This window comes from Aedes albopictus, chromosome 2, assembly GCF_035046485.1.
Source record: "Aedes albopictus strain Foshan chromosome 2, AalbF5, whole genome shotgun sequence".
NCBI lineage: Eukaryota > Metazoa > Arthropoda > Insecta > Diptera > Culicidae > Aedes > Aedes albopictus.
Window position 1 is genome coordinate 303,987,409 of NC_085137.1, and position 24,211 is coordinate 304,011,619.

General features: G+C 40.1%; 3 protein-coding genes across 3 annotated transcripts in view; 1 reads left to right on the forward strand and 2 right to left on the reverse strand.

Moving 5' to 3' along the window:
- The window catches only part of LOC115270199 (phenoloxidase 8-like), a 29,291-nt gene extending 26,267 nt beyond the window's left edge, over nucleotides 1–3,024 (reverse strand). Inside the window, exon 1 of the mRNA XM_062852169.1 lies at nucleotides 3,007–3,024. The gene's annotated coding sequence lies outside the window, so the exon portion shown is untranslated. The remainder of the gene's footprint in view (nucleotides 1–3,006) is intronic.
- LOC115269863 (uncharacterized) overlaps nucleotides 1–23,964 on the forward strand; it is a 51,066-nt gene extending 27,102 nt beyond the window's left edge. Inside the window, exons 2-10 of the mRNA XM_062848306.1 lie at nucleotides 3,656–4,481; nucleotides 4,544–4,999; nucleotides 5,067–5,691; nucleotides 5,751–6,191; nucleotides 21,487–22,379; nucleotides 22,443–22,547; nucleotides 22,667–23,294; nucleotides 23,356–23,599; nucleotides 23,654–23,964. Of these exons, the coding sequence (XP_062704290.1) occupies nucleotides 3,954–4,481; nucleotides 4,544–4,999; nucleotides 5,067–5,691; nucleotides 5,751–6,191; nucleotides 21,487–22,379; nucleotides 22,443–22,547; nucleotides 22,667–23,294; nucleotides 23,356–23,599; nucleotides 23,654–23,855 (4,122 nt within the window). The 5' untranslated portion in view covers nucleotides 3,656–3,953 and the 3' untranslated portion in view covers nucleotides 23,856–23,964. The remainder of the gene's footprint in view (nucleotides 1–3,655; nucleotides 4,482–4,543; nucleotides 5,000–5,066; nucleotides 5,692–5,750; nucleotides 6,192–21,486; nucleotides 22,380–22,442; nucleotides 22,548–22,666; nucleotides 23,295–23,355; nucleotides 23,600–23,653) is intronic.
- On the reverse strand, nucleotides 10,871–12,913 carry LOC109423855 (zinc finger protein 547-like). Its single transcript, XM_019698891.3, has 6 exons — nucleotides 12,576–12,913; nucleotides 12,445–12,522; nucleotides 12,140–12,378; nucleotides 11,596–12,081; nucleotides 11,374–11,531; nucleotides 10,871–11,312 (listed from the first exon to the last, which is right to left on the reverse strand). The coding sequence occupies exons 1-6, from the start codon at nucleotides 12,811–12,813 to the stop codon at nucleotides 11,069–11,071; spliced, it is 1,443 nt and encodes a 480-aa protein (XP_019554436.3). The 5' UTR covers nucleotides 12,814–12,913; the 3' UTR covers nucleotides 10,871–11,068.
- Nucleotides 23,965–24,211: the final 247 nt, after the last annotated feature.

Genomic DNA, 24,211 nt, shown 5'->3' on the forward strand with positions numbered 1-24,211 from the left:
AATTTACACAGAAAAAAAATTTTTTTTGTTACTAAATGTAAAAATTGTGAAATGTTTGAAATGTCATAACTTTTTTGTTTATCAGTTTCCCATCACCAAAATTTTATGGTAGATAGCTGATATAATGGGCCATTTCCCCTAAAAAATTGAAGTTGGTAAAAAGATAGGGTTTTGAGATATTTGAGTTTTTGTGACAAATATCATATTTTTTCAAAGTAGAAAAAGAAATTTTTTACAGTGTATATTTTCTAAGGAATCATCATTTAGTTATCTAACTTTGCTGAAAAATTTATAACAATCGAACAATCCGTTTTTGCTGTACAGCTTTTAGAATATTTTAGAACTATTTTCGCATACACCCTTTTGAAAAGTTAGTCGTGAGTGAATATGAAGGTTTAATATCAAAAAATGGCGATTTATATGAAATTGAAAAACTGTGCAAAGTTTCAGATATTTTTGAAATGGTCGCTCAGGATCGACTGACATGACTCCGTGGAATTCCTCTCAGACATTTTGATGGGCGCCGAAGCACGACGTAATGACGAAGGCTTTTCAATAACGGTGTAAGTAGTTTGGGGCGACTTTAATCAACAGTGGGAGTAAAAGTTTTGTGTAAATTTGATAAATATCAATGGCGAGGCTGTTCTCGACTGTTTATTCAACAATGTTAACCATCTTGTACCGACTTTTCGAACCCTCTAAGCAGAATACCCTCTATGAATGAGTGTAATCAGTTTCGTACCTTTTAATTCCGCCCTATGTTGCTTATCCTTTGACAGATACGCGTATTTCGACTACCACTTGTAATCTTCCTCAATGTCAGTTATCCACTGTGGATAACTGACACTGAGGAAGATTACAAGTGGTAGTCGAAATACGCGTATCTGTCAAAGGATAAGCAACATAGGGCGGAATTAAAAGGTACGAAACTGATTACACTCATTCATAGTGTTAACCATTTTGTGCATTTTTGTGCTTTTTTTTTAAAGGCGCAAGATCATTGGCGGAACAAATAAATGAAGTGATCAAAATCAGATGTGGAAATCCGCCTTTATTTAAATTATTGTTTTCCAGAAGTGGAAACTTATTTTTGAGCTAACGTCAGAAAAAAACATATGTTTATGAGTTGTTTCATCAAATTATGCTGAAAAGTGATTTGTTTTCATTTTGGCTCTTCCGCCCTTTTCAAATGTTGGTCTAGATTTCATAGAATAACATAACAAAAACAATTTTAGGTATTAGAGCACAGGTTGCTCTTTGCGTGGTATTTGTAAGGTATTCCCTTTTGCTCGAGTTGCTATGCATATACGCTCCCATCATACTTCTCAAAACAAATAAGTGCTGTTTTGAGAAACAAAACCATTTTATGTTTGCATTGTTTGTTAACCTTCACGTACCCGACCCCCGACAACTCATTTTCAAAATGCTGGTACCTATTTCGGGATTGCTTCTGGAATTTCTTTAAGGAATAACGCGCGGAGTTCTCTCAGTAATTTGTGCAGGAGTTCCTTCAGGAATTCCTTCAAAAATTTCTTGACCCAAGTAAAATTTTATGTTGAGTAGATTCCAAGAGGTTTTAAACACCAGTATGATGCCAAAATAAAATCATTTTGTTTTACGGCGGTTTTCAAAACCTCTACAAAGTAAATAAGGCATCGAGTTGTAGCTTGAGCAAGGATTTCTCCTGAAATTGTTTTGAGGATTCCTTCGGGATGCCTCTGGGAGATTTTCAAATATTCTTTTTGGGGTTCTTTCAGGGATTTCTCTAAGATTTTTTTCAGGTTTTCCTATAGAAGTTCCACCAGGGTTTAATCCAGGAGTTCCTACTAGGATTCCTGTAGTAAAGTACATAGTTCTTTCAAGGATTGCTTCAGAAGCTCCTTCTGGGATCTCTCCAGGACTTTATCCAGGGATCTCCCCAGTAGTCCCAGGAGAGTTCTGGAACATTTCCAGGTTTCATCCAGTTCCATCAGGGATTCCTTCGGAAGATCCCTCAGCTATTCCAATAGAAGTCCCCTCATGTATTCCTTCAGGAGATCGTGCAGAGATTCTTTTGGGAGGGTTTAGGAATGCTTCCAGAAGATCCAACAGGAATTCGTCTAGAAGTTCCTTCAGGAATGTAGGAACAGAAGGTCCTTCAGAGATTAGTCTAGGATTGATTCCTGAGTTTCTTTTTGAAGTTTCTTCGGAAGTTCCTACAAGAGTTCCTACAGGGATTAGAAATTTCTTCAGAGATTTCTCCAGGAGTTTCAGAGATCCGTGCATATAATTATTTTTTTCAGAGATTCCTCCCGGAATTTCTTTGGCAATTACTTCTGGAAATCCTTCGGGGATTCCTCCTGGCATTCCTTTGGGAATTCCTCCTGGAATTCCTTCAGGAATTTTTGCGAAGTTTTAGAAAATTGAGCCTAAAAATCTGAAAATTTGAAAATCCATCACCTTTTTAGCGGTTGATTGAAATGTTCGGTATGTGGTCGATTGACCACTGGTGGCACTGGCATCGATTTTACTCCTATTTGACGTTTGCTCACTACTGCTACCTAGCGGTGACCCGTTCAAACGCAGTGTATTTAGCATTGGGCGATTATGTTTTCGTGACGATATTTTTAAATGACTTTTTTCTATGCGTTACGTCTGTTTCTCTGTGCGAGAAAGCTCTTTTCCATCAGCAACCACCGCAAATAAAATAAGTGCGCGTCGAGCGAATCACATAAAAAAAAAACTTTTGTTTTGTGAATAGAAATATGGTGTACTCGTTTGGTAATTAAGGGGTGGAGATAACCAGAAGAACACATGTGATTGACTCCGGAATCACTGTTCGGAAAGATTTCGTATTTCCAGGATATTCTAGATCTCTAGACGTCGCAATTTAAAAAACCGCTCATCCAAAACGGGCGAGAACATTGTCATCGTCGCCATTTTGTGAAGCCTAGGAGGACAAAATAATGGCAAAAGCCGTATAACGTGTACCTCCCCGGCGTCATCTCTGATCTAACCCACACTCACCTTACGGTCAATCTGAGGCTCTGCTGTGCGTACATAAGTCCATGGCTGTGCGTCTCCACACTCTGCGAAGGATCCGCAAATCGCCCTCCACGTGATCGACGCACCTAGCTCGCTGCGCATTATGTCTTCTTGTACCGGTTGGATTGCTCTCGCGAACTATTTTATTCGGGTTGCTATCCGACATCCTGATGACGTAACCCGCCCATACAATATTTAGTGATTCAAAGCAACAAAGTTCAAAATTTGTCACGGGAAAAAGAAATCACTCTTCTTATAATCTGCTATCAAATAGGTTATGATGGCTTCGCAGATTATTTATCACCTGCAACAAAATAAACACTTGAGAATACACTGTTTCAATGGCAGTACTTACTAATGACATACTTTTTGCCAAATTTGTACCAAATTTCAAACATGTCTTTTCTAATAAACAAGCTCACGATATATTTTAAAGTGGTTTTATTTCTTTAAGGAATCATAATAAATGTCTTCTCTTAGTTCCGAACTTGGCCGAACTGACTGTCATAATCAGTCAGGATAGATTGGGGGGACCTGATCATTGAAAAACCCAAGACAAACATAAAATTGGAAATGCATCTCACTTCTATGGTTTTGCGGTTAATCAATTCTACAAAATTGTTATATGCAGCAGTGTTTTCGTTTTGCATCGTGCAGTTGCGGTTAAAATTTGTGCAATGGGGGGCTCCCGAAAATAGTGCATGGTTAAGATTGCAAATTGAGCAAACGTATGCATTACTGCAGTTGAAAGATAAGACCACGAGTTCACAAATTTATATGGCTGACTAAAAATATAACAACACGTATTGATGAGAAGAAAACACAATAACTGGGTATAAAAGCTAGGTCAATTCAATCTGGAAGTTATACATCGACAGTTCGGGAAAGTAGCAGCACTCAAACGTCCACAGCGTTCTTATTGAGCAACAATGGCGTCAGGAAGTCAAAAACTACTTGCACTGCTGCAACGGCCATTGGAGCCCACCTTCTATCCGAAGGATGATGGCAAGACGCTGATCGATCTACCTGAAAACTACCTCACCGACCGTTATCGTCCGATTGGCGAGAACCTCCAGAGCAGATTCAGTAACGACGCCGACACCCGAATTCCGGTACGCAATGTTGGAACTCCAAATATCGCCTTCGCAGAGGCCATACCACGGCGAGGAGGATTTTCTCTATTCAACGAAAAACATCGGAAAATTGCGGGCGATTTGATTGCGCTGTTCCTGAGACAACCAGATGTCGATACGCTGATGGCTGTGGGTTCGTATGCACGTGATCGCCTAAACCCGATGCTGTTCCAGTATGCATTGTCCGTGGCCATCCAGAACAGACCAGACACGAGGGACGTCAACATTCCATCGCTGCTGCAGTTGTTCCCAGACTCATTCGTAGATCCCACAACATTCCCCAGGGCTCGGGAAGAAGGCTCGGTGGTTCAACAGGCGGAACGAGTAAGTTGACTAAATTGGATTACATGTACACGTTAATAATTGATTTCAATTGGGGAAAACAGATGATCGTAAATATTGAAATGAACTTCACCGCTTCGGATCGTGAAGAGGAACAGCGGTTGGCATTCTTCCGTGAGGATATTGGTGTGAATCTGCACCATTGGCACTGGCATTTGGTGTATCCAGGAGATGGACCCGATCAGGTTGTCCGAAAGGATCGTCGCGGCGAGTTGTTTTACTACATGCACCAACAGCTGATTGCTCGTTACAATGTGGAACGTTTTTGTGCTCGCTTGGGCCGAGTTCGACCGTTGACTAATCTACGAGTTCCAATTCCCGAGGGCTATTTCCCAAAGATCATCAGAAGTGTTAACAATCGTGCTTTTCCACCTCGTCCTCAAAACCAGGTTTTGACCGATGTCAACAGAGTTGACGATGATGTGATTTTCACAGTTACAGATTTGGAAAATTGGGAAAAACGTATTTCAGATAGTATCGATGCTGGCTTTGTAATGGGGGTAAGTGCATGTGTTCCTAAGAACCCTTGCAGTAAATAAAATCTAACTTAATTTCGCATACTTTTAGGCGAATGGTCAACGGATTCCACTAACGGAAGAAACCGGAACCGATATTCTTGGAAACATTATGGAACCTTCCTCGCTTTCGGTCAACCGTCAGTACTACGGAAGTTATCACGGAAATTTGCACAACATTATTGCATACAGCCATGATCCTGAAGGTCGTTTCTTGGAAGGATACGGAGTGGTTGGAGAGTTCCAAACAGCCATGAGAGATCCAACGTTCTACCGTCTGCACGCTCAAGTCGATAACATGTTCCATCGCCACAAAAACACCCTGCAACCTTATCCAGCCAACCAACTCAACTACAATGGTGTTCAAATTCAGTCATTTGGTGTTCAGCTGAACCGTGCTAACGCTCCGCCAAATGTACTTCTGACATACTGGCAACGCTCGCAAATTGATTTAGCCACCGGAATGGACTTCGGCCCCCAAGGAAATGTGTTTGCAGCGTTTACCCATCTGCAGCACGCGCCATTCACTTTCCGTTTGACGGTCAACAATACTGGAGCTAGACGTCGTGGAACTTGCCGAATCTTCCTTGGTCCGAAGACTGACGAGCGCAACATAGCCCTCACTTTCCAGGAACAACGCATTCTCATGATTGAATTGGACAAGTGGACTGTTACATGTACGTCCTCAATTATTCAAATATTTTAGAAAGTTCACTAATCCAACCTCGCATTCTAGTGCAACCTGGAGCCAACACGATCGTCCGTCGTTCGGAACAATCCAGCGTTACCATTCCATACGAACGAACATTCCGTTCGGCGGCTCCATCCAATCAATCCGGCACCGAAGTATACCGCTTCTGCAACTGTGGATGGCCATCTCATCTGTTGATCCCTAAGGGCACTCCAGAGGGAATGCCCTTCGATCTGTTTGCGATGGTTTCGGACTACACGGGCGATACGGTCAACCAGGAGTTTGATGAAAACGTCGACTGCAACGATTCGCACTCGTTCTGTGGCCTTCGAGATCGTCTGTACCCGGATCGTCGTCCAATGGGTTATCCGTTCGATCGCCGTGCTCCAAATGCTATTCGTACCTTGCAGGACTTCACTCGTCCGAACAGCAACATGGCTCTTGCGAACGTGCAGGTCCGTTTCACTAACACTGTTATAGCCCGAACTTGATTTGATTGTGGAATTTACGAGTTTTGAATGGAAAAGATTACCTGGATGATGGATTGAAATATTAATGAATAAATGCAAATATAAATGAAATAAAACTGAATTACTTACTTATAGGCTGCGATTCGCTCCATTGAATCTACGCTGAATGAAGCCTCCTTCTCTACTGGGCTCCACATTGGGTTTATTATCTTCCAATCCTCCTGAACGTTGAGTGCTCTAAGATCCTCATCAACCACAAATAGATATATTGTGTGGCCTTCCATGGAGTAGTCGGCCTCTCCCTGGTTACTTACCACATACTACTTGCAGCCTTGAGCGAGCACTCACGGTGATGCAGATCTGCATCGTGGGTGATTGCCCGTCCGATTTCCTTGATTTCCTTGTTGAATACTTTTTCATAAGACACCTTCCATACAGTAATAGTAACAGTCATGTGCTTTAACCATCACACCAAATCCGCTCCACGTCACACGCTATGTCCAAAGGGAAGTATTATGAAAATCGAATGTACCTCAAATGTTATTTCATAGAATGGTAGGTTTGGACCTCTTGTTTCAGAATCTGTGCGGTTTAAAATATTTCATCTTGGGTTTTTCGTTTTTTTTTTCAGTTTGATTTTTTTCCTATTTTCCCATACAAATGGCGAAAAAAGTCATTTGATGGATAATTTCATCCCATATAAAAATGCATGGGAAAAAAACCCAAAACGGATTATTTTAAATCGTACATATTCTGAATCTAGAGGTCCAAAAATACGGTTCTAGCCAATAAATTTTGAGGTACATTCACTTTTCATTATACTTCCCTTTGGACATAGCGTGCGTCAAAAGATTGTTTCAATCAAAAACTATGTGTTATGGCATTCAAGCTGTTCACCATCATTGGATAACATCATGTTGACCCGCTGTTTCAGTTCTGTCGCTGCTACCGTGAAACGCGGACGCATGTAAATTTGCTCTTCTCGGATAGTGTGCCTGTTAGGTAGTCAAAAGCGCGTACCTAGGGTAAACAGGTATAATATGCCCCCCCTAAGCAGAAATGGCTATATATCTGAAACTGGCGCCTTATTTCATCTATTGTTCACTGCAAATCGTTGTTACTAAAGTTAGTGAAGTGTTGCATGCGAACTTTGCCTTTGGAGAGGTGGCTATGCTTTGAAACGTTTTTCGAAAACGTTCCAAAATTTGCCTTTTCAAAACAAACGGGGCAATACGCCCCATCAAAAGAAACACGTCCAGCCCCGTGATAAAACTGTCCCAGGGGATAATTCCACCACATGCTAATCCTAGGAAGGTCTTTCAACAAGTGTTTAACTGCATAAAAGTTGCAAAGTAACACAAGCGAACAGAACTAGCTTCGTTTACAATGAAGTCAGCTCACAAGAGGTAAAATATTAAGTCAAAAGCCTCGATGTCAGACTTTTTGATATTTTTATTGCTTTTCTGCACCAATCCACTAACCGACCAGCTCGATGGCAATAATTCTTCAATATTTGAGATTTTTAATCGATCACGCATGCGAAAAGCGCTGGAATCGCTAGAAAATGAAGAGGGGTGTTTTGCCCCGGTGGGGCGCATTATACCCTTTTACCCTACTCCGCTTTGTTCGTCGGTCGGTCACATTAGCTCGTTTGTCGGCGTTGTGTATTGTGTTGCAAAAGCACAATCGAAATGAACGAGATGATGCATAACACCGTGCAATTTCGCTTCCCGCCGGGTAGCCCCAGACCCTCCTGGAATGAAATTGCAAATTTTTTGAAGCAGTTGGACACCGATCCGCTGCTAATGGAATCGGCTTATAAGACGGCACGCGATCGATCCCTGTTCATCAAGTTCATATCTCAGGACGCAATGAAAACGTCGATGAAGAAGAACTTGGAACCGCGAGCGTTTGTGTACTCAAGTGGCAAGTCAGTAGAGGTTCGGATGACAATCGCCGGTACCGATATGCGATATATTCGCGTTTTCGATCTCCCACCTGAGATAAGTGATGAAAGTTTATCACTTGTAGGGTTTGGGACCATTTGGGCAGGAGCACCTATTTTGGGCACTTGCTGCTATAACTCGGTAAATTTTGAAACGATTGACTTGATTTTTGAAACACGATCTGATACGCACAGTATCTACCCATGTACAAAAATCCAAGTCAATCGATTTAAAATTGACTGAGTTATAGCAGCAAGTGCCCAAAATAGGTGCTCCTGCCCAAATGGTCCCAGACCCTACTTGCCAAATTTCCAGCGGAATCAGGTCTCGGTCATCTTCAGACTGGTGTTCCCCCGTTCGTCGATGTTTGCGGCTGGAGGGTAAATGTGTTTTACAGTGGACTGAAAGACACATGTTTCTTTTGTCAAGGAGTTGGACATCGGAGAGATTCGTGTCCTCAGAGAATAGCTCAGAACTCGACGTAGAAGGATAAGCAGACGGTAGCCTCCTATGCTGGGATAGTGGCTGGTAGCGAAACGGAATCAGGACACAAATCAACAGAAACCTTGGACGAAGAAATAATCGAAGTTCTCGAGGAAAGCTTCGAACACCCCACGGAAGCGCTTGATACTATGGAGCAGGTGCAGCCTACCGTTGGCCAGGATGAATTTGAAAAGGAAAAAAAAGAGAAAAGAAGGCATAGAAGTATTGAAAGAAGTGGTTCAAGCGTTCCAAGAAGCAATGGTGAAGTCACAGGCACAGCAGCGACGGGTCCGATTTGCAGCCTCTGGTTCCGGCTCCAGCTCCGGTTCGAGTACCGTTCCAAAGAAGAAATGTGCACGCAAAATTAACTATTGAAATTGTATTTTGTAAATTTTAAACAATTTTGTTTAGACCCTCGGCTCTGTAGAGTTTTTTATTAAACATTCGAGCCTTTAAATAAACGAACTGGTAAAAAAAACCCGCTGTTTCATCTTGCCCCACCCGTTTCAACTTGCCCCGGTGTACATAACAGCAGTTTTATGTTCATTTTTTGTGTATTTTAATTTAATCTAATTCTACACTCTGATACAGCAGTTGTGCAGATACTATGGGATCAGCTTTGAGCATCTCGGTCGATATGCGATCGACCCCCAGAGCTCTGTTCGAATTCACGCTACGGATTTTTGCCTTCATCGGCTAGAGAGTCCGACCACGCTCTTTTGTCCCGTCTACATGAGCGTTTCACTTCCTTTTCGAGAGCCGAATAGCGCTGACGGGCTACGGCTTTGGCTCCGTGTGTTTTCGCACGCTCTATCGCGGCTTTGGCGGTCCTTCATTTCTCTATCTTCCTCTAGGTACCATTCACTGCTTTCTCTAAGTGCGTAGCTCACCCAATTTTTTCTCGACGGTGACGATGAAGGCGTTCTTGATGGCGCTCAATTCTACGCTTCCACCTTCCGGAATATCCGCAACACGGTTTGTACGCAAGTTCCTCGACGAATGACATTTTATCCTCAGCGTCATCCAGTTGGTGTGTGTTGAACTGACGCCCGAGCTCCTCCTCCTGTCGGTGGATTCTAGTAATACGCAGCCGGATCTCGCCGATTAGCAGATGGTAATCGGACGCAATGTCGTCGTTTATTCCGCACATCAGAAAGGCTTAGTCTCAATTTTCAGCTGATGCAGATGTAGTTGATTTAATATTCCGTGACGCCATCACGGGAAACCCATGCCACGTTGTGCACTGATCGATGGGGAAAGAGCGATCCCTCAATCAACATGTCATTGTTTCCACAAAACTCTACAAACAACGCTCCGTTCTCGGTCATTAAGAAATTTTCTCCGAGACCATGGCATCTCATGACGTGCCCATAGTCCTATTTTTCAGAACCACTCTTCGCGTTGAAGTCGATCTTTTGAAATCTTATCTACGACAGCATTCAGTTGGCTGTAGAAGTTCTCTTTGTCTTGCATTTCGGCAGCATCGGTTGGCGCATAACATTGGGCCATGCTAAGGTTTCGAACCCGTGTTCTGAATCTGGCCACAACTAGCCGTGTTCACCCCATAGGCCAGAGTACATATTGCAGAATTTACGACGCTAATCTGTGTTCGGCTAACTGACTTAGCTCAGTCCTAGAATCTCAAGCTTCATACGGCATGCCTCATTGGCTAGTTGCACCAGTTTACCCTGCTAGGCCAGGGTTAGTACACTTCAAGTTCCAATTCTAGTTCGTTGTTTCGCGTTAAAAGTCGTTGCCGTAAAATCAGTTCGTAATCTTCCATTTTTGATTTTTGTAAGGTACACCGGGGCAAGTTGAAACGGGTGGGGCAAGATGAAACAGCGGGTTAACATGATAATTTCTAATGATGATAAACAGTTCGATCGCTATAACACATAGTTTTTGATTCAAACAATCTTTTAGCGAAGAATAAATTCCCAAATTGTATAGAAATCTATTTCAAAACTTCGTGTTTCATCTTGCCCCACCCGTTTCAACTTGCCCCGGTGTACCTTAACGTTTTTTTTTTTAGTTTCGATAACAGTACAGTCAGGTCTTTTTTTACGCGGTTTTCATTTACGCGGCCGCGTAAATGAAAACCTTCTGCTCAGAGGCACTGGAGATTGAAACGCAACGGTCGTTGGATTCTTGAGTTTGCTATGGTTGGCAACCTGATATCTTACTGACAACAAGATAGTGGTCAGAGTCGATGTCATGACTCTGAAGGTTCTATAGGAATCGAAGAAATTTATTGAAAGTCATGAAGTACCTTGACTACTCGCGTTGAGTATAAAAATCAATCTGTATTTCTTAAAAAAAATTCTTTGCCACGAATCGTTAATACTATGCAAATGTCTTAGCTTTACATAAACACATTTTTGGGAAAGGTACTTGGATTGAGATGGCCAACATTTGGTGTGGTCACCTTCTCTGAAATTTAAGAACTTTATTTTTGGTTTGTTCCCTAAACAATAACAGCTTCTTCCGGATGGCCCTCAATCAAGTGCATTTCAAACACGGCATCTTTCTGGAAAATAATGCCACAATATGCACACCTGATCTGATACTCATTGGACTCTCCCTTTCTCTTGTGCCGCTGGAAGTGAATGTAGTGGTTGGAATCGTTGCAAGTCGTGTTGTCACACACGGTACAACCGTACGGACGTTTATCGGTATGCGTTGCTCGAACGTGATGCAGTAAGCGATCCCTAAAATTGTTAAAAAAAATGTTGAAAACAGCTGAAAGCTTTCAAACAACCTGTAAGCTACTTTTGATTAGTCTTGAAGTTGCACTGTTTGCAGTCATATTTCCGGATTCCCAAGTGTTTTAGCTTGAAATGAACTTCGAGTTGCTTCTTGGTAGCGTACACATTGTCACACTTTGTGCATCGATGCTCAACGTTGTTGATTTTATCCAAATGTGTTTGCTGAAATGATATTTCAGTTGTTGTTGTTATCGTCTTCCATGAAACTAGAAATATTCGGACAAACCTCATGATCTTTTTGAGATCTCCAAACATAAAAGATCTTGTCGCAGTATTGACAAGGATATGGAATATTCTTCGTGTGTATGTTCATATGCACTTGCAGCTGCCGAGCATTCGAATAGATTTTTCCACAAACCTCACATTTAACCGAGACGTTAAAATGTGTTTTCATGTGTAATTGTAAATCTTGTTTAATGAAAACGCCACAAATATCACATTGTTTGGATTTTACTTTGGCAAATTCAGAAAGCGGATCCAACTGAGCAACGTCTGCCTGATAATCTACCGGTTCAATTTCGATTTCTAAAATCGCTCCTTTCTCCATTACATCTTGTTCCTCAATTTCAGTAGCATTTACTGTGTTAACATAAGACGAATCCAACATTTGAGTCAATGATTCTCGACATAAATTTGCAAACGAATGGATATCTTCTATTAGGCAGCTGCATTTCTGGCATATACGTAAATTTTCATCATTACCACATGGAACCTGTAATGAAGAGTGCTTGAAGAAAAGTGTGCCTTAAAATAGCTAGGATTATTCTTACCGGAATATTTAGCATTTCCACAATGATGTCTCCGTAAGATTTGCCTGCCACTGCCTGTGCAACCAAACTCTTCGCATCGGCCAACAAAACTGAGCGACATATCCTGCACAAATTTATATCCAGAGCTTGAGCTACTTCAAATTCAGCATCAGGTTGATTGGAATTACATTCATTATTTGCGTATTCCTCCGTCACAGTAATGTCTCGTGGGTTTTCATAAACTTGGTATTCGTTGATTTCTGATAAATAAAATGATGCAAAATATTGTAATCCGTAATCCATGAAAAAAAGGATCAGGAAGCTACCTTCGTTTTTGCCGTTGCAGTTCTCTTTGCTTTGAACAGAATCGACAACGCTCGTTACAGCATCCATACTAGGGATCGCTACAAAGTATTTCATGAAAGAATTACACCCGACTTAAATTTAGTTAAATTACCTGTTGTTTTTAATTTCCTTCGCCGCTTAAACTGTCCCCCGAAACAGCTCGGCTCGAAGTGTCTGGAACAAATTCCCTGATTATGTCGAGGCTTCCATCCATCGTTCCATCCGCAGAACCGAATCCACTTCTTCAAGCGCTCCGGATGATTTGGAAATTTGTGATAAGATATTTCGGAACTGCCCTTCGTGTTGCAGAACTTGTTCAAACAACCTTTGACTGCGCAAAAAAGTATCATTTCCGCAACGATATAAAGTGGGTTTATCACTTTTAAAAATAACAAAAATAATCAACAGAAATGTGATCAGCTGTAATCTCAAATTACCAAACGTTTTTAATTAAACAAAACCAACTGATTGGCTGTCATCGGTTCTTTCCTTCTGCTTTTCTATACAAATCGCACACAAACTTCCTACCTAAACATCTGTACCAACCACTACACACATATACTTGGTCGTATGGCAACATTAGATGCAGAATATAGTGGTTACTATGGAAACAACTTGCATACAAGTTATGAAGCTTTATTTATTTAAAAAAACCTTCAGAAAAGTTTTCAGCACCGCTTCTATGAAGCTAGTCAATAGAGAGGAGAAGCGCTGTGTTTTGTAGCATAATTAAATCCTGATAATCTTGTACATCGTGCAATCAAATGTAATTCATTTAAATCAAACCAAAATAAAGTTTGTCTCGTTGTAGTGAAAAGAGGAGCATTACATTCCGTTTAAGGGAATTTGACCATGCATCTCAAGTTAAAATGTGAGGCAGCCTTTCGAATTGGGTAGTTGAATCACCTGCGTCCTATCGAAGTTTCCCAATCAAAATAACATTTCAAAAAGCATTAACCCAATTGAACGCCTTAGGGAAGATTCAAATATTACGTCCATCAATTTTTGGGATTTCTAGACCCCCCCTCCTCCCTCTGTCACGCATTTTCCCTATACCTAATACACGTAGTGTCAAACTTTTGTAGAACCCCCCCCCCCCCCCCCCCCCAAATGTTGGACGTAATTTTTGAACGTTCCCTTATAGGATTAGACAAAACACCCACTGGAACATTCTGCTGCTGCTGGGTGGCTTGGAACAGAATAATTGAACATCTGTCCAATGCAATGAAAAAGATGGAGGCGCAAGGTAGTCTATAATAGTTTGATTTAGAATAAATTGTTCTAGATTTTTTTGCACTTTTGATTAGATTCATTAATAGTCGTTTTTTTTTTATTTGTACCGTCGTGCGGGGCTTCTTTATACACTTTTTAGTGGTTTTTGAACTTTATGACATTATAACTCCCAGAGTAGTGAATGGATTCCTACAATTTTTACACATAATAATCGTGAGTATGTATGTAGGATGCATTCAAAATTTGAACTAAATCCATCAATAAACAAAAAAGTTGTCCATACACCAATCGGAGACATCTCATATAGAACCAGAGGGGGGCTACTTTGGACATTCATAATTAAAACAAAACTGCAGTTAAAATTCCAGGTTTATTTAGAATACTACTTTGTACCAATACTGTTGTACACTATAGCATACATGATTTCAATAAATATATGCGTTTTTAGGTGGTTTTGTGCTACCTTTGGTATTATGAGCAGCGTGATATTTTAATATAGACTTAAAGGCTGTCTGGGAGCCATCAATCCTTTATTTAGGTGAAACGGTCATTTATAATGTGTATCGATACAAATATTCGATTGTATATGCTACGTCGATACTTCTTGCACGAATTGAGCAACCCTTTGAAATTTATGAACTGTGGAAACAATGCTTACGGAGCAAATGTTCTGATACGTTATGTATATTTTTATGATTTATTCGATGTTTTTTCGCCTCCTGACAAGCAATAAAGGGTTTGTTTGAAAAACAATTTCCACCAAATGAAGGGGGAAATATTGCGTCATAATAGTCCCAAAGACATCAAACAGATTTGAACCATATTTTAAATTTAAAAAATCCATATTCAAAAATATCCAAAGTAGCCCCGTATTTCAAAAGTAGCCCCGCACGACAGTACATTAAAATATTCTTACTATAAGGCTTTAACCCAGCAATCTATATTGAAAAAGCAATGGTGGAAAACAGCAAAACTTTGTGCCCGAATTCGACCAGCGCAAAATATTGCGGATTATACGACGCACAAACCACCAAACTTAGTCGGACCAAGTCGAAAAACAGACCATTTTTTCATATGACAATTTCACGTTATGCAAAACCAATCCTTACGAAAAAAAACAGTAACAAATCGAACCCTTGAGAACGATCCCAAACGGATCAAAAGGTCGGGAAAGATTTAAACAACTTATGAATTTCAAATAACTGAACGTACATATGTACAGATGGGTAAATTATTGGTTGAATTGGGAAAAAAAAATCCACAGCTCAGGTGAGATTTGAACTCACGACCCTTATTCGCTAGACAAGTGCTTTACCAACTAAGCTACCGAGCCAATTAATGACCCGGCAACTTAGTTGTCATAAGGTAATTCAAATCTCATCGATCTATATCATCTTCCCCTAAACCGCAAATATAACCATCTCTGTTGTACATATATACGAAGAGCGAAAGAGATTTGTTTATTGTTTGTAACAGTTTGCCTATCGTATAGGCACCGCTTCCCCAACCACTTGTAGAGGAAGAACAATTGCTACCTGGAAGGCGATCAAACGCGTCGTTCGCATTCTGTTTGATACGACGGATAACTACGTAGAGGTAGATGATTTCGGTTTTATCACGCATTTTACAAAACATTGGAAAATAAATCTAAAATAGCGCCTAACGAAAACTATAATCGTAAAATATAATGAATTATTGGACATGGAAAATTCTCATCAAATACATGAAGATTGTAGTCACCTCTGGTCCCGGAGGTTTGTTCTCACGGCCTCTACTTTCATTTAACGTAAAAATTGTTGCTTCGAAATATCGAAGGCAAATCCGCTCTTGCCACTTGGAAAACAAACAGTAGTATCGTATGACGTGCATTTGTTAGAGGGCGCACTGATTATAAAGCAAACCACGATGGAAAATACCTGGAATCTGGAATACTCCGTTTATTAAACTTTTCCACACGAGAACTGTCAGTCTGGTAGAATTTCTCCTACCAAATTACTATTAAATCTGGGAAAACAGAGAACCTCAGAGGGTTCCAGGGAAGTTCTAGCGAGTCTCAGGGGCGTTCCAGGGGCATTCCAGGGGGTAGGGGCGTTTTTGGGGGCATTTCAGAAAGTTTCAGAGGTTTTTCGCCGGGTTTCAAAGACGTAACGCAGGCGTTTTCAGGGGTTTCTGAGGGTTCACATGGGATCCAAGGCAGTTTAAGGGGGACTTCAAGGGAATTGCAGGGAGTTCCAGAGAATTTAACGCTTGTTTCAGCAGAGTTTTCGGGAGCTTCGGAGGGTCTCAGGTGCGTTACATAGGGTCCGAGGGGGTTTTAGCGGGATTTCGGAGGCATTACAGGAAGTCTCAGATGATTTGCGGCTGGTTCCAAAGGCGTAACACAGGCTTATTAGGTACTTTCGGAGTGTCTAAGGTACGTTACATGGAGTCCGAGGCGATTTTAGGGGGATTTCGGAGACATTTCAAGAATCTTCAGTGCAATTTTGTCGGTTTTTAGAGGCGTTACATACTGCCGTCCATTGGCGTAACCATTAAACCTGGAGAAAAGGAACACGAAAATAAACGCGACATGTGAAAACAAACACGTACGTCCACAGCAGCGTCTATTTTTTTCAGTTCGTTTATTTGAGGCTCTGCGTTTATTGGAAAACTTAACGGAGCCGAGTAATTAAAAAATAATTGAAAATTATTAAAAAAAAAACGCTATTAATTAGTTTTACGGGCACATTTCTTCCTAGGGGCAGACCCGCAGCCTGAACTAGACCGGGATGCGGCATATTGGGTACGACGCTGAGCAGCATCTGGGTTTACCTGTCTTCCGTCCAGAGTTGATGTACACGTGCTGTAGTCCCATGTACGGGAGCCACATGTCAAGCAACTCAAATGAGATGCATAATGAACGTAATGCAACTATTTCTCATTATGCAACTTATTTCAGTTGTATATGAACCAGTTAGGAAAAAATGATCATTATGATACCAAAATGAGTAAAATAAAATAGAAATTATAATATTTAATTGCATTATTTTTAGAAAAAAATATGTAGATCCGTAGATCTGCATACACACATACACACACCATTCCATTTAACGTATTAATGAGATGTTTACCCCTACGCTAGTTCATCAGATTACATTCCTTCTGATGAAAAACACTAAACGTTTGTTAGAAGTGGAAATCGGTCCTCAACGTGAAAAGTATGCGCCCTAATCATTACACCAGGTCCGCTTTACATTAAAACTAACCCGAGCAGATGAGAATAGCAAATTAATAACTTCGAAATCACATAACCCTGGCTGAAAATCTCGATAATAAAGATAATAATAATAATAATAATAATCACATAACCTGTTTTTATATGTTGTTTTGTTGTTATTGAATTACACAAGTTTACAAAATAAAACGAAAGTCGTGAACTTCTGTCAACGACCAAAATTCCAGTTACTTTGATGAAATTCAAGATATTGACAAGTTTTAGGGACGATCTGTTTAAATTTTAGCAAAATTTCCAAAAATCTATGAAGAAAGATATTTTTTTCAATAAGAAAAAAAACATTTAAAAAAATCTTTCTCAACGTTTATTTGACAAATAATATGTCGGCGAGTTACAGTAAAAAAATCAGCCCAATCGGAGCATTGATTACGAAGAATGAGATGTGTGCAGTGAGCGACATTGCTCAAAAATAGAACAAAAATCGATTTCAAATAATCAACCTTGTGTGGAAAGTCGAAAAAAAAGGCTCTACCCCATTTGGCATAAAGCCATTTGGCATGACGCCGTTTGGCATAATGCCATTTGGCATAAAAGCCATTTGGCATAACGGCCATTTGGCATAATGGCCATTTGGCATAACAATGATTATGCACATTCTTACCAAGAAGGCTGTTCTTCGTATTATGCCAAACGGCATTATGCCAAATGGCCATTATGCCAAACGGCATTATGCCAAATGGCCATTATGCCAAACGGCATTATGCCAAATGGCCATTATGCCAAACGGCCTTTAGGTCAAATGACATTATGCCAAACGGCGTTATGCCAAATTGCATTATGCCAAATGGGGTAGAGCCGAAAAAAATTCCGCTCTACTGTAATTTTTTTCCTTTGCGTTTTCGCACTCAGGGCATGTTTCTACACCGAAAATGATCATCAGCTTACCGAGTTCAAAAATGCTGTAAACTAGTGTTATCAAGGCATAGCTTTTCCATTAACAAATTTTGTTGGTCAATCACATTTTGTTATAATCAAGCTATTGATATACATTCACTCAATTACAGGGGATAGACAAAATTATCGGGACAGGCAAAATTTTCACTTTTCAAAAAATGTTTAATTAGCTGTAACTATTCGAAAAGTGCATCAAATATTCTCAAATTTTTACTGTAAGTTCTTCAACTAGTTGTGTATCAGTGGACAAAATTAGGAAAAGATCGGACAATTCTTCACGAAGTTATAAAGATTTTTGAAAATGGTAAAATTATCCGATAGCAAACTTTGAGCTGTTATATCTCCGGATTCAATTAACCGAATGCAATGAAATTTTGACCATTAATGACTTATATAATGAGCTATGAAAAACCATTGACTTAACTTAATATTCTTAACACGGAAGAAAATTATAACGATTAGATTATTTTTCTAATAAAACACCAAATTATCCAAAACATCAACATCGTTTCAAAATTCAAGATGCAAATTATAGTTCATTTAGTTTCCCTCTAATTGACTTATATATAAATACGTTTTGAAGGAAAGTAACAACATAGCCGCCAATAAATTGAAAAAGTAATGGGATGCATAATAAAAATAGACCAATTTAGTAAAAAATCGTGAAAAAAATTAAATCGCTATAACTTTTTCGCTTGTTAAAAATTTCAAGTTAAGTCAAATGTTTTCCAGAGTTCATTATATAAGTCATGAATAGTCAAAATTCCATTGCAATCGGTTCATTGAATCCGGAGGTATAACAGGTCAAAGTTGGCTATCGGATAATTTTATCTTTTTCAAAAATCTTTATAACTTCGTGAAGAATTGTCCGATATTTTCCAAATTTTGTCCACTGATACACAACTAGTTGAAGAACTTACAGTAAAAATTTGAGAATATTCGATGCACTTTTCGAAAAGTTACAGCTAGTTGAACATTTTTTGTAAAGTGAAAATTTTGCCTGTCCCGATCATTTTGTCTATCCCCTGTATATTTCAATAACGTGTTCTGTTGCACTACAAGTTTTGTTATTGTTGTACTATTGATCAACTTATGAACAATAACACAACAGTAACAAGTTTTAAAATCAAAGCAACATTCAGCAACAATATTCTGAAAAACACTTGGAAGTTCTGGAGGAACCCTTTGATAAATACCTGGAGAAGTCTTCAAAAGAACTCCTGGCGCAATCTTCTTAGAAATTCCAAAAGTAATTCTTCTGCGCAATTATTTGAATTTTTGGCAAAATCTTTTGAAAAACACCTTCGGAAAAAACTTTCTCAGAGAAATCTCAAGATGAAATTCGGAACAAATGATGACAGGAAATTCTGAAGAAATCATTGAAGGGAATCTGTGCAGAATTCTTGAGGAATTTCTAGAGGAGCCTTTGAAAATCCGTGAAATATTCCGTGGAAAAACTCTTGGAGAAATTTGTGAAAGATTTTTCGGAGGTATTTATGGAAAAGTTTATGACGAAATCTGTCGACGGATTTTTGGAAGAATTACAGGACAAATTCCTGAAAAAAATCTTTAGAGAAGTCCTTTAGAAGGAATTTCTGACGAAATTCTTAGAAAAATCGATGTAAGAATTTTAAGAAAAATCTGGCAGAAGTTCTTGCGGAAGTTCAGAAGAAATTCCATTAAAATTTTTGGAGGAATCTTTGTAGAATCCAGAAGAAATTATAAACATAATTCTTGAATCCAGGGAAAAATCGAAGCAACTAAAACGAAGTTTCCAGAAAAAAAACTGAGAAATATTTCCGGAATCCCCAAAAAGGGTTGATTACGTGTTGATTTCAAAACCGTGCTCCGAAAACAATTAAAGTAGAATAGTTTATAAATTACAGCTGGGAGTCGAAGCTCGTATTATTTGAAAATATAGAAATAACTGAAGTTCAATTATATTGCGTTGTTGTTAACCAACTTAAAATCTCTAAGAATTAAATAAAAACTGCATATAGTATTTTTCGATAATTCGATAATATTGTCACTCATATTATTGGCGGGTTTGTGGGACAAAGTGAATAATTTTATATAATAAGTATTACTTACCTAGTAACGAGTTTAATATCATAACTAATTTTGCTCTCCGATTATTATCAATAACATTTTAATATCAAAATTTGTTATTGTAATATTTTCCGAATTCACTGTTATTAAGCTGTTATGGAAACTAACAAAACAAGTTTTTAAAAAGGGTTTTCCAGGAACATTTTTTTGTTATGATTTTTGTTATTTTACCGCTTATGACAGACAAGTTTATAACATAATATGTTATGGCCATAACTTAAAAAGAAATGATTCTATTATTCAGTTATTTTACCCAAATAACACAGCTCCTTATGTTGTTGTTATTCCCTTCTGCTTGGTAATAAATATTAATTGGGAAAACGTAAAAGATTGCATATATCATCAAGTTGCATGTCAATCATGAAACTTAATAAGGTAATGATTGCTTCAAACAATTATTTGCATACTAAACGACTTACAGTAAAAAAAAAACAATAACATCTTAACCCGAACTTGTATTTAGCGGTCCAAAATCTATCAGAGATACATAGGGTGCTCTTCGGAACCGATCAATAGTTCATTATGTTTCACTGTGTAATTAACCAGAAGATTTTACTTGGAAGAAATGTTTCGCTCGGATTTGTTTGCTATCGAGCATAGGTTCTTCTTCTTCCTCTTCTTCCTCTTTATGGCTCTACGTCCTCACTGGGACTTGGCCTGCCTCGCTTCAATTTAGTGTTCTTTGAGCACTTCCACAGTTATTAATTGAAGTGTTTCCTTTGCCTGCCATTGCATGAATTTGTAATGTATTGTGAGGCAAGTACAATGATACACTATGCCCAGGGAGTCGACAAAATTTTCCCGACCAGAACGGGAATCGAATCCGCCGTCTCCGGATTGGCGATCCAAAGCCTTAACCACTAGGCTAAAGCCTGGAACACATAGCGTCCGTTCCGTCGAGGATTGCGTTTTTTTGACATTTTTCCCATGCGAAATGTGTCAAACTACTGTCACGCACACGCAAGCGTATGCATTGTGTGGGGCACTTAACTGGCGACCCCGAGCGTAGGTGCGAATGATAATATTGTATTCAGCTATTTTATATAAGAAAATGAAGGGACATGAAGCATTCATAAAAAAAACTTAAAAATAATACACAGTTTACCACACAATATCATGATTTAAATTGAATTTTAGTTGTTGCTCTTTAGCTGCTACAAATGTAAAACGCCTCTAGTCCATCGGATGATAAGCCTGTATGTGATTGATCCGATTGTGCTATGCATAAGTGCATCCATCAGTACAATGACTTATGATTCAGTTATCAACTGCAACAAACTAATTTATTTCTAACGGTTCTCTACGATCAGTTGCGGTTTCCTCCGTGAGACTTCTATGAAATTATAGTTGAACGTAATTCATGTAGATGAACTTTTGATCATTGACCTTGACAAATACTTTTTGCAAATGCAACATATAAAAACCCGACCCGATCAGTGCAGTAGTCAGTTTGGAAACGTTCACCGTGTCCACCGTGTGCAATACTATCTACTCTGATAAATCGAAACAATCTAATCGCTCAACATGACCGACTATAGAACTGGATTCCTGTGCCTGATGAGCCGCCCTCGGGAACCTCTGTTCTATCCCAAATATGGAGGTCAAACGTTCATGGTTCTTCCGGAGCATTTCTACACCGATCGCTACCGACCACTCGCTCCAATGATTCACGAGCGCTTTGGATCTACTGCTCCGAATCATGTGGTGGTACAACCGATTGATCCTCCGGATTTCACCTATGCCATGGAAATTCCCCGCAATGGCAACTACAACCAGTTCAGCCCGAAACATCGGAACATCGCCGGCAAGTTGATACAGGACTTCATGAACGCTCCGGATCCCGAGGTCTTGCTCTCGATGGCATCGTATGCGAGAGACCGACTGAACCCGTTGATGTTCCAATATGCGTTGACGATCTCGCTGCTCCATAGGAAAGATACTCAGGATGTCCCTGTTCTTTCGCTACTGGAAACGTTCCCAAAGCGATTCGTCGATCCTCTACTGTTTCCGCAGTTGGAGGAAGAAGGGTTCGTGGTCGATCAACCGCAGCGAGTGGCCATCGAAATTCCCATGGTGTACACCGCATCTGAAGAATTGGAGGAGCAACGGTTGGCCTATTTCCGGGAAGACATTGGAATCAATCTGCACCATTGGCACTGGCACGTCATCTACCCAATGGAGGGCCCACTAGAAATCGTTCGCAAGGATCGACGCGGTGAACTATTCTACTACATGCATCGTCAGATATTGGTGCGTTACATCGCGGAACGGTTCTGCCATTTGATGCCGGCTCCAACGTCACTCGATAATCTGCGAGAACCGATTCCGGAGGCGTATTACCCAAAGATATTGAACAGCGCTTTGAACAGAACATACTCGGGTAGACACGAGAATGCCGTTATGACTGTGAGTATTGAATAATTGGTAAGCAAGAGTGTAGTTAAACATTTGCTTTTTGATAATTAACAGCACGTGAATAGACCAGAAGATGAGGATTCGGTGGCAACCGTATTGGAAATTGAAAACTGGATTACCCGATTCAAAGATGCCGTCGCTCATGGATACGTTGTTGGGGTAAGTTTAGCTTTTCAATTACCCTTACACCATTGTTAAGTTAATATCGAGGATAGTTTTTCAAAATCATTCGTTTTCAATCGTCCAACTAACTAATGCAATTATTTGTCATGCTGCAGGAGGATGGAGCTCGCGTTCATCTAGAAGATTCAACCGGTATCGATATTCTGGGCAATGTAATGGAGAATTCCCTTCTGTCACCTAATATCCCACACTATGGAAACATTCACTCGATGCTACATTCACTGATCGGGTTTGTCCACGACCCGGATAATAAATACCTCGAAGGAGTTGGAGTAATTGGTGACATTGCAACATCCATACGCGACCCCATCTTTTATCGATTGCATACCTTTGTGGACGATCTATTTGAAGACTACAAGAAGAAACTGGCCCCATACACAACCAAAGAGCTTGGCTACCCAGGAGTAACGATTGAGGATGTTTCTGTACAAGACGTCAATGGGAAAGCCGCAGTGAATCGTTTGCTAACTTTCTGGCAACGATCGCAAGTGGATCTTGGAGTTGGCCTGGATTTTGGACCTTCCGGGCATGTGCTGGCTACTTTCACACACTTGCAGCATGCTCCGTTTGTCTACCGGATCAACGTGATGAACGATGCCCAACGGGTCCGCCGAGGAACCGTTAGAATCTTCTTGGCTCCAATCTACGACGGGTCCGGAAAACCTCTACCATTCAATCAACAACGGCGTAACGTCATTGAATTAGATAAGTTTACAGTAACTTGTACGTTTGTCCAGGTAAGTGTAATGAACAGCTGTACCAACTAAAATGTATTTCTTCATAGTGACACCCGGCATGAACAACATTATTCGACGGTCGGAGGAATCTAGTGTTACGATTCCCTTCGAGAGAACTTTCCGCCGACAGGACATCTCTACAATGCCAGGCACTGAAAGCTATCGGTTCTGCAACTGCGGATGGCCCGACCACATGCTCATTCCACAAGGATCGCCTCATGGACTTCCTTACGACTTGTTTGTCATGGTATCCGACTACAAACAGGATACTGTCAACGTTGATTTCGATGAGTAGGTTAAGCTCAATTCAAAACTTTCTCCATCTAATACAATCATTTTCACCAGAAACCTGGATTGCAACGATTCGCACTCGTACTGCGGCCTGCGGGATAAATTCTATCCGGATCGACGTGCTATGGGCTTCCCGTTCGATAGGACCGTACCGAAGGAAATCACCCACATGGATGCCTTTGCGAGCTCCTTTTCCAACATGAACCGGACGGTCGTTGAAATTCGGTTCACCAACACTACCATTTCCAAGGTTTGATAGTGCGGATTGGATCAACGCTGGACATATTGTGTTACGACAAATGTGGCATGTTTCTTGGTTTACGATTTTTGGAAAGAATAAAAAAATATTTCAAGCAAATACTCTGGTGTGTTAGATAATTATAATAAAAATATCATAATGGCCCTTCTTAGTCGGAAACATTAAGAGCCAGATCGATTCCGGTTTGGCATGTAACATTCTTTGCAGCCACCTCCAAGCAGCGGGTTTTTACCATCACCTTTTAAGTTCTTTGCTTCAGCAGTAGGTAAGCAAGCTGCAATCCATTCTCAAGCTAAACTGGTCGCTCTTCAAGCGTCAACATCAACACAACATGCTAACGCCGATTTCACATC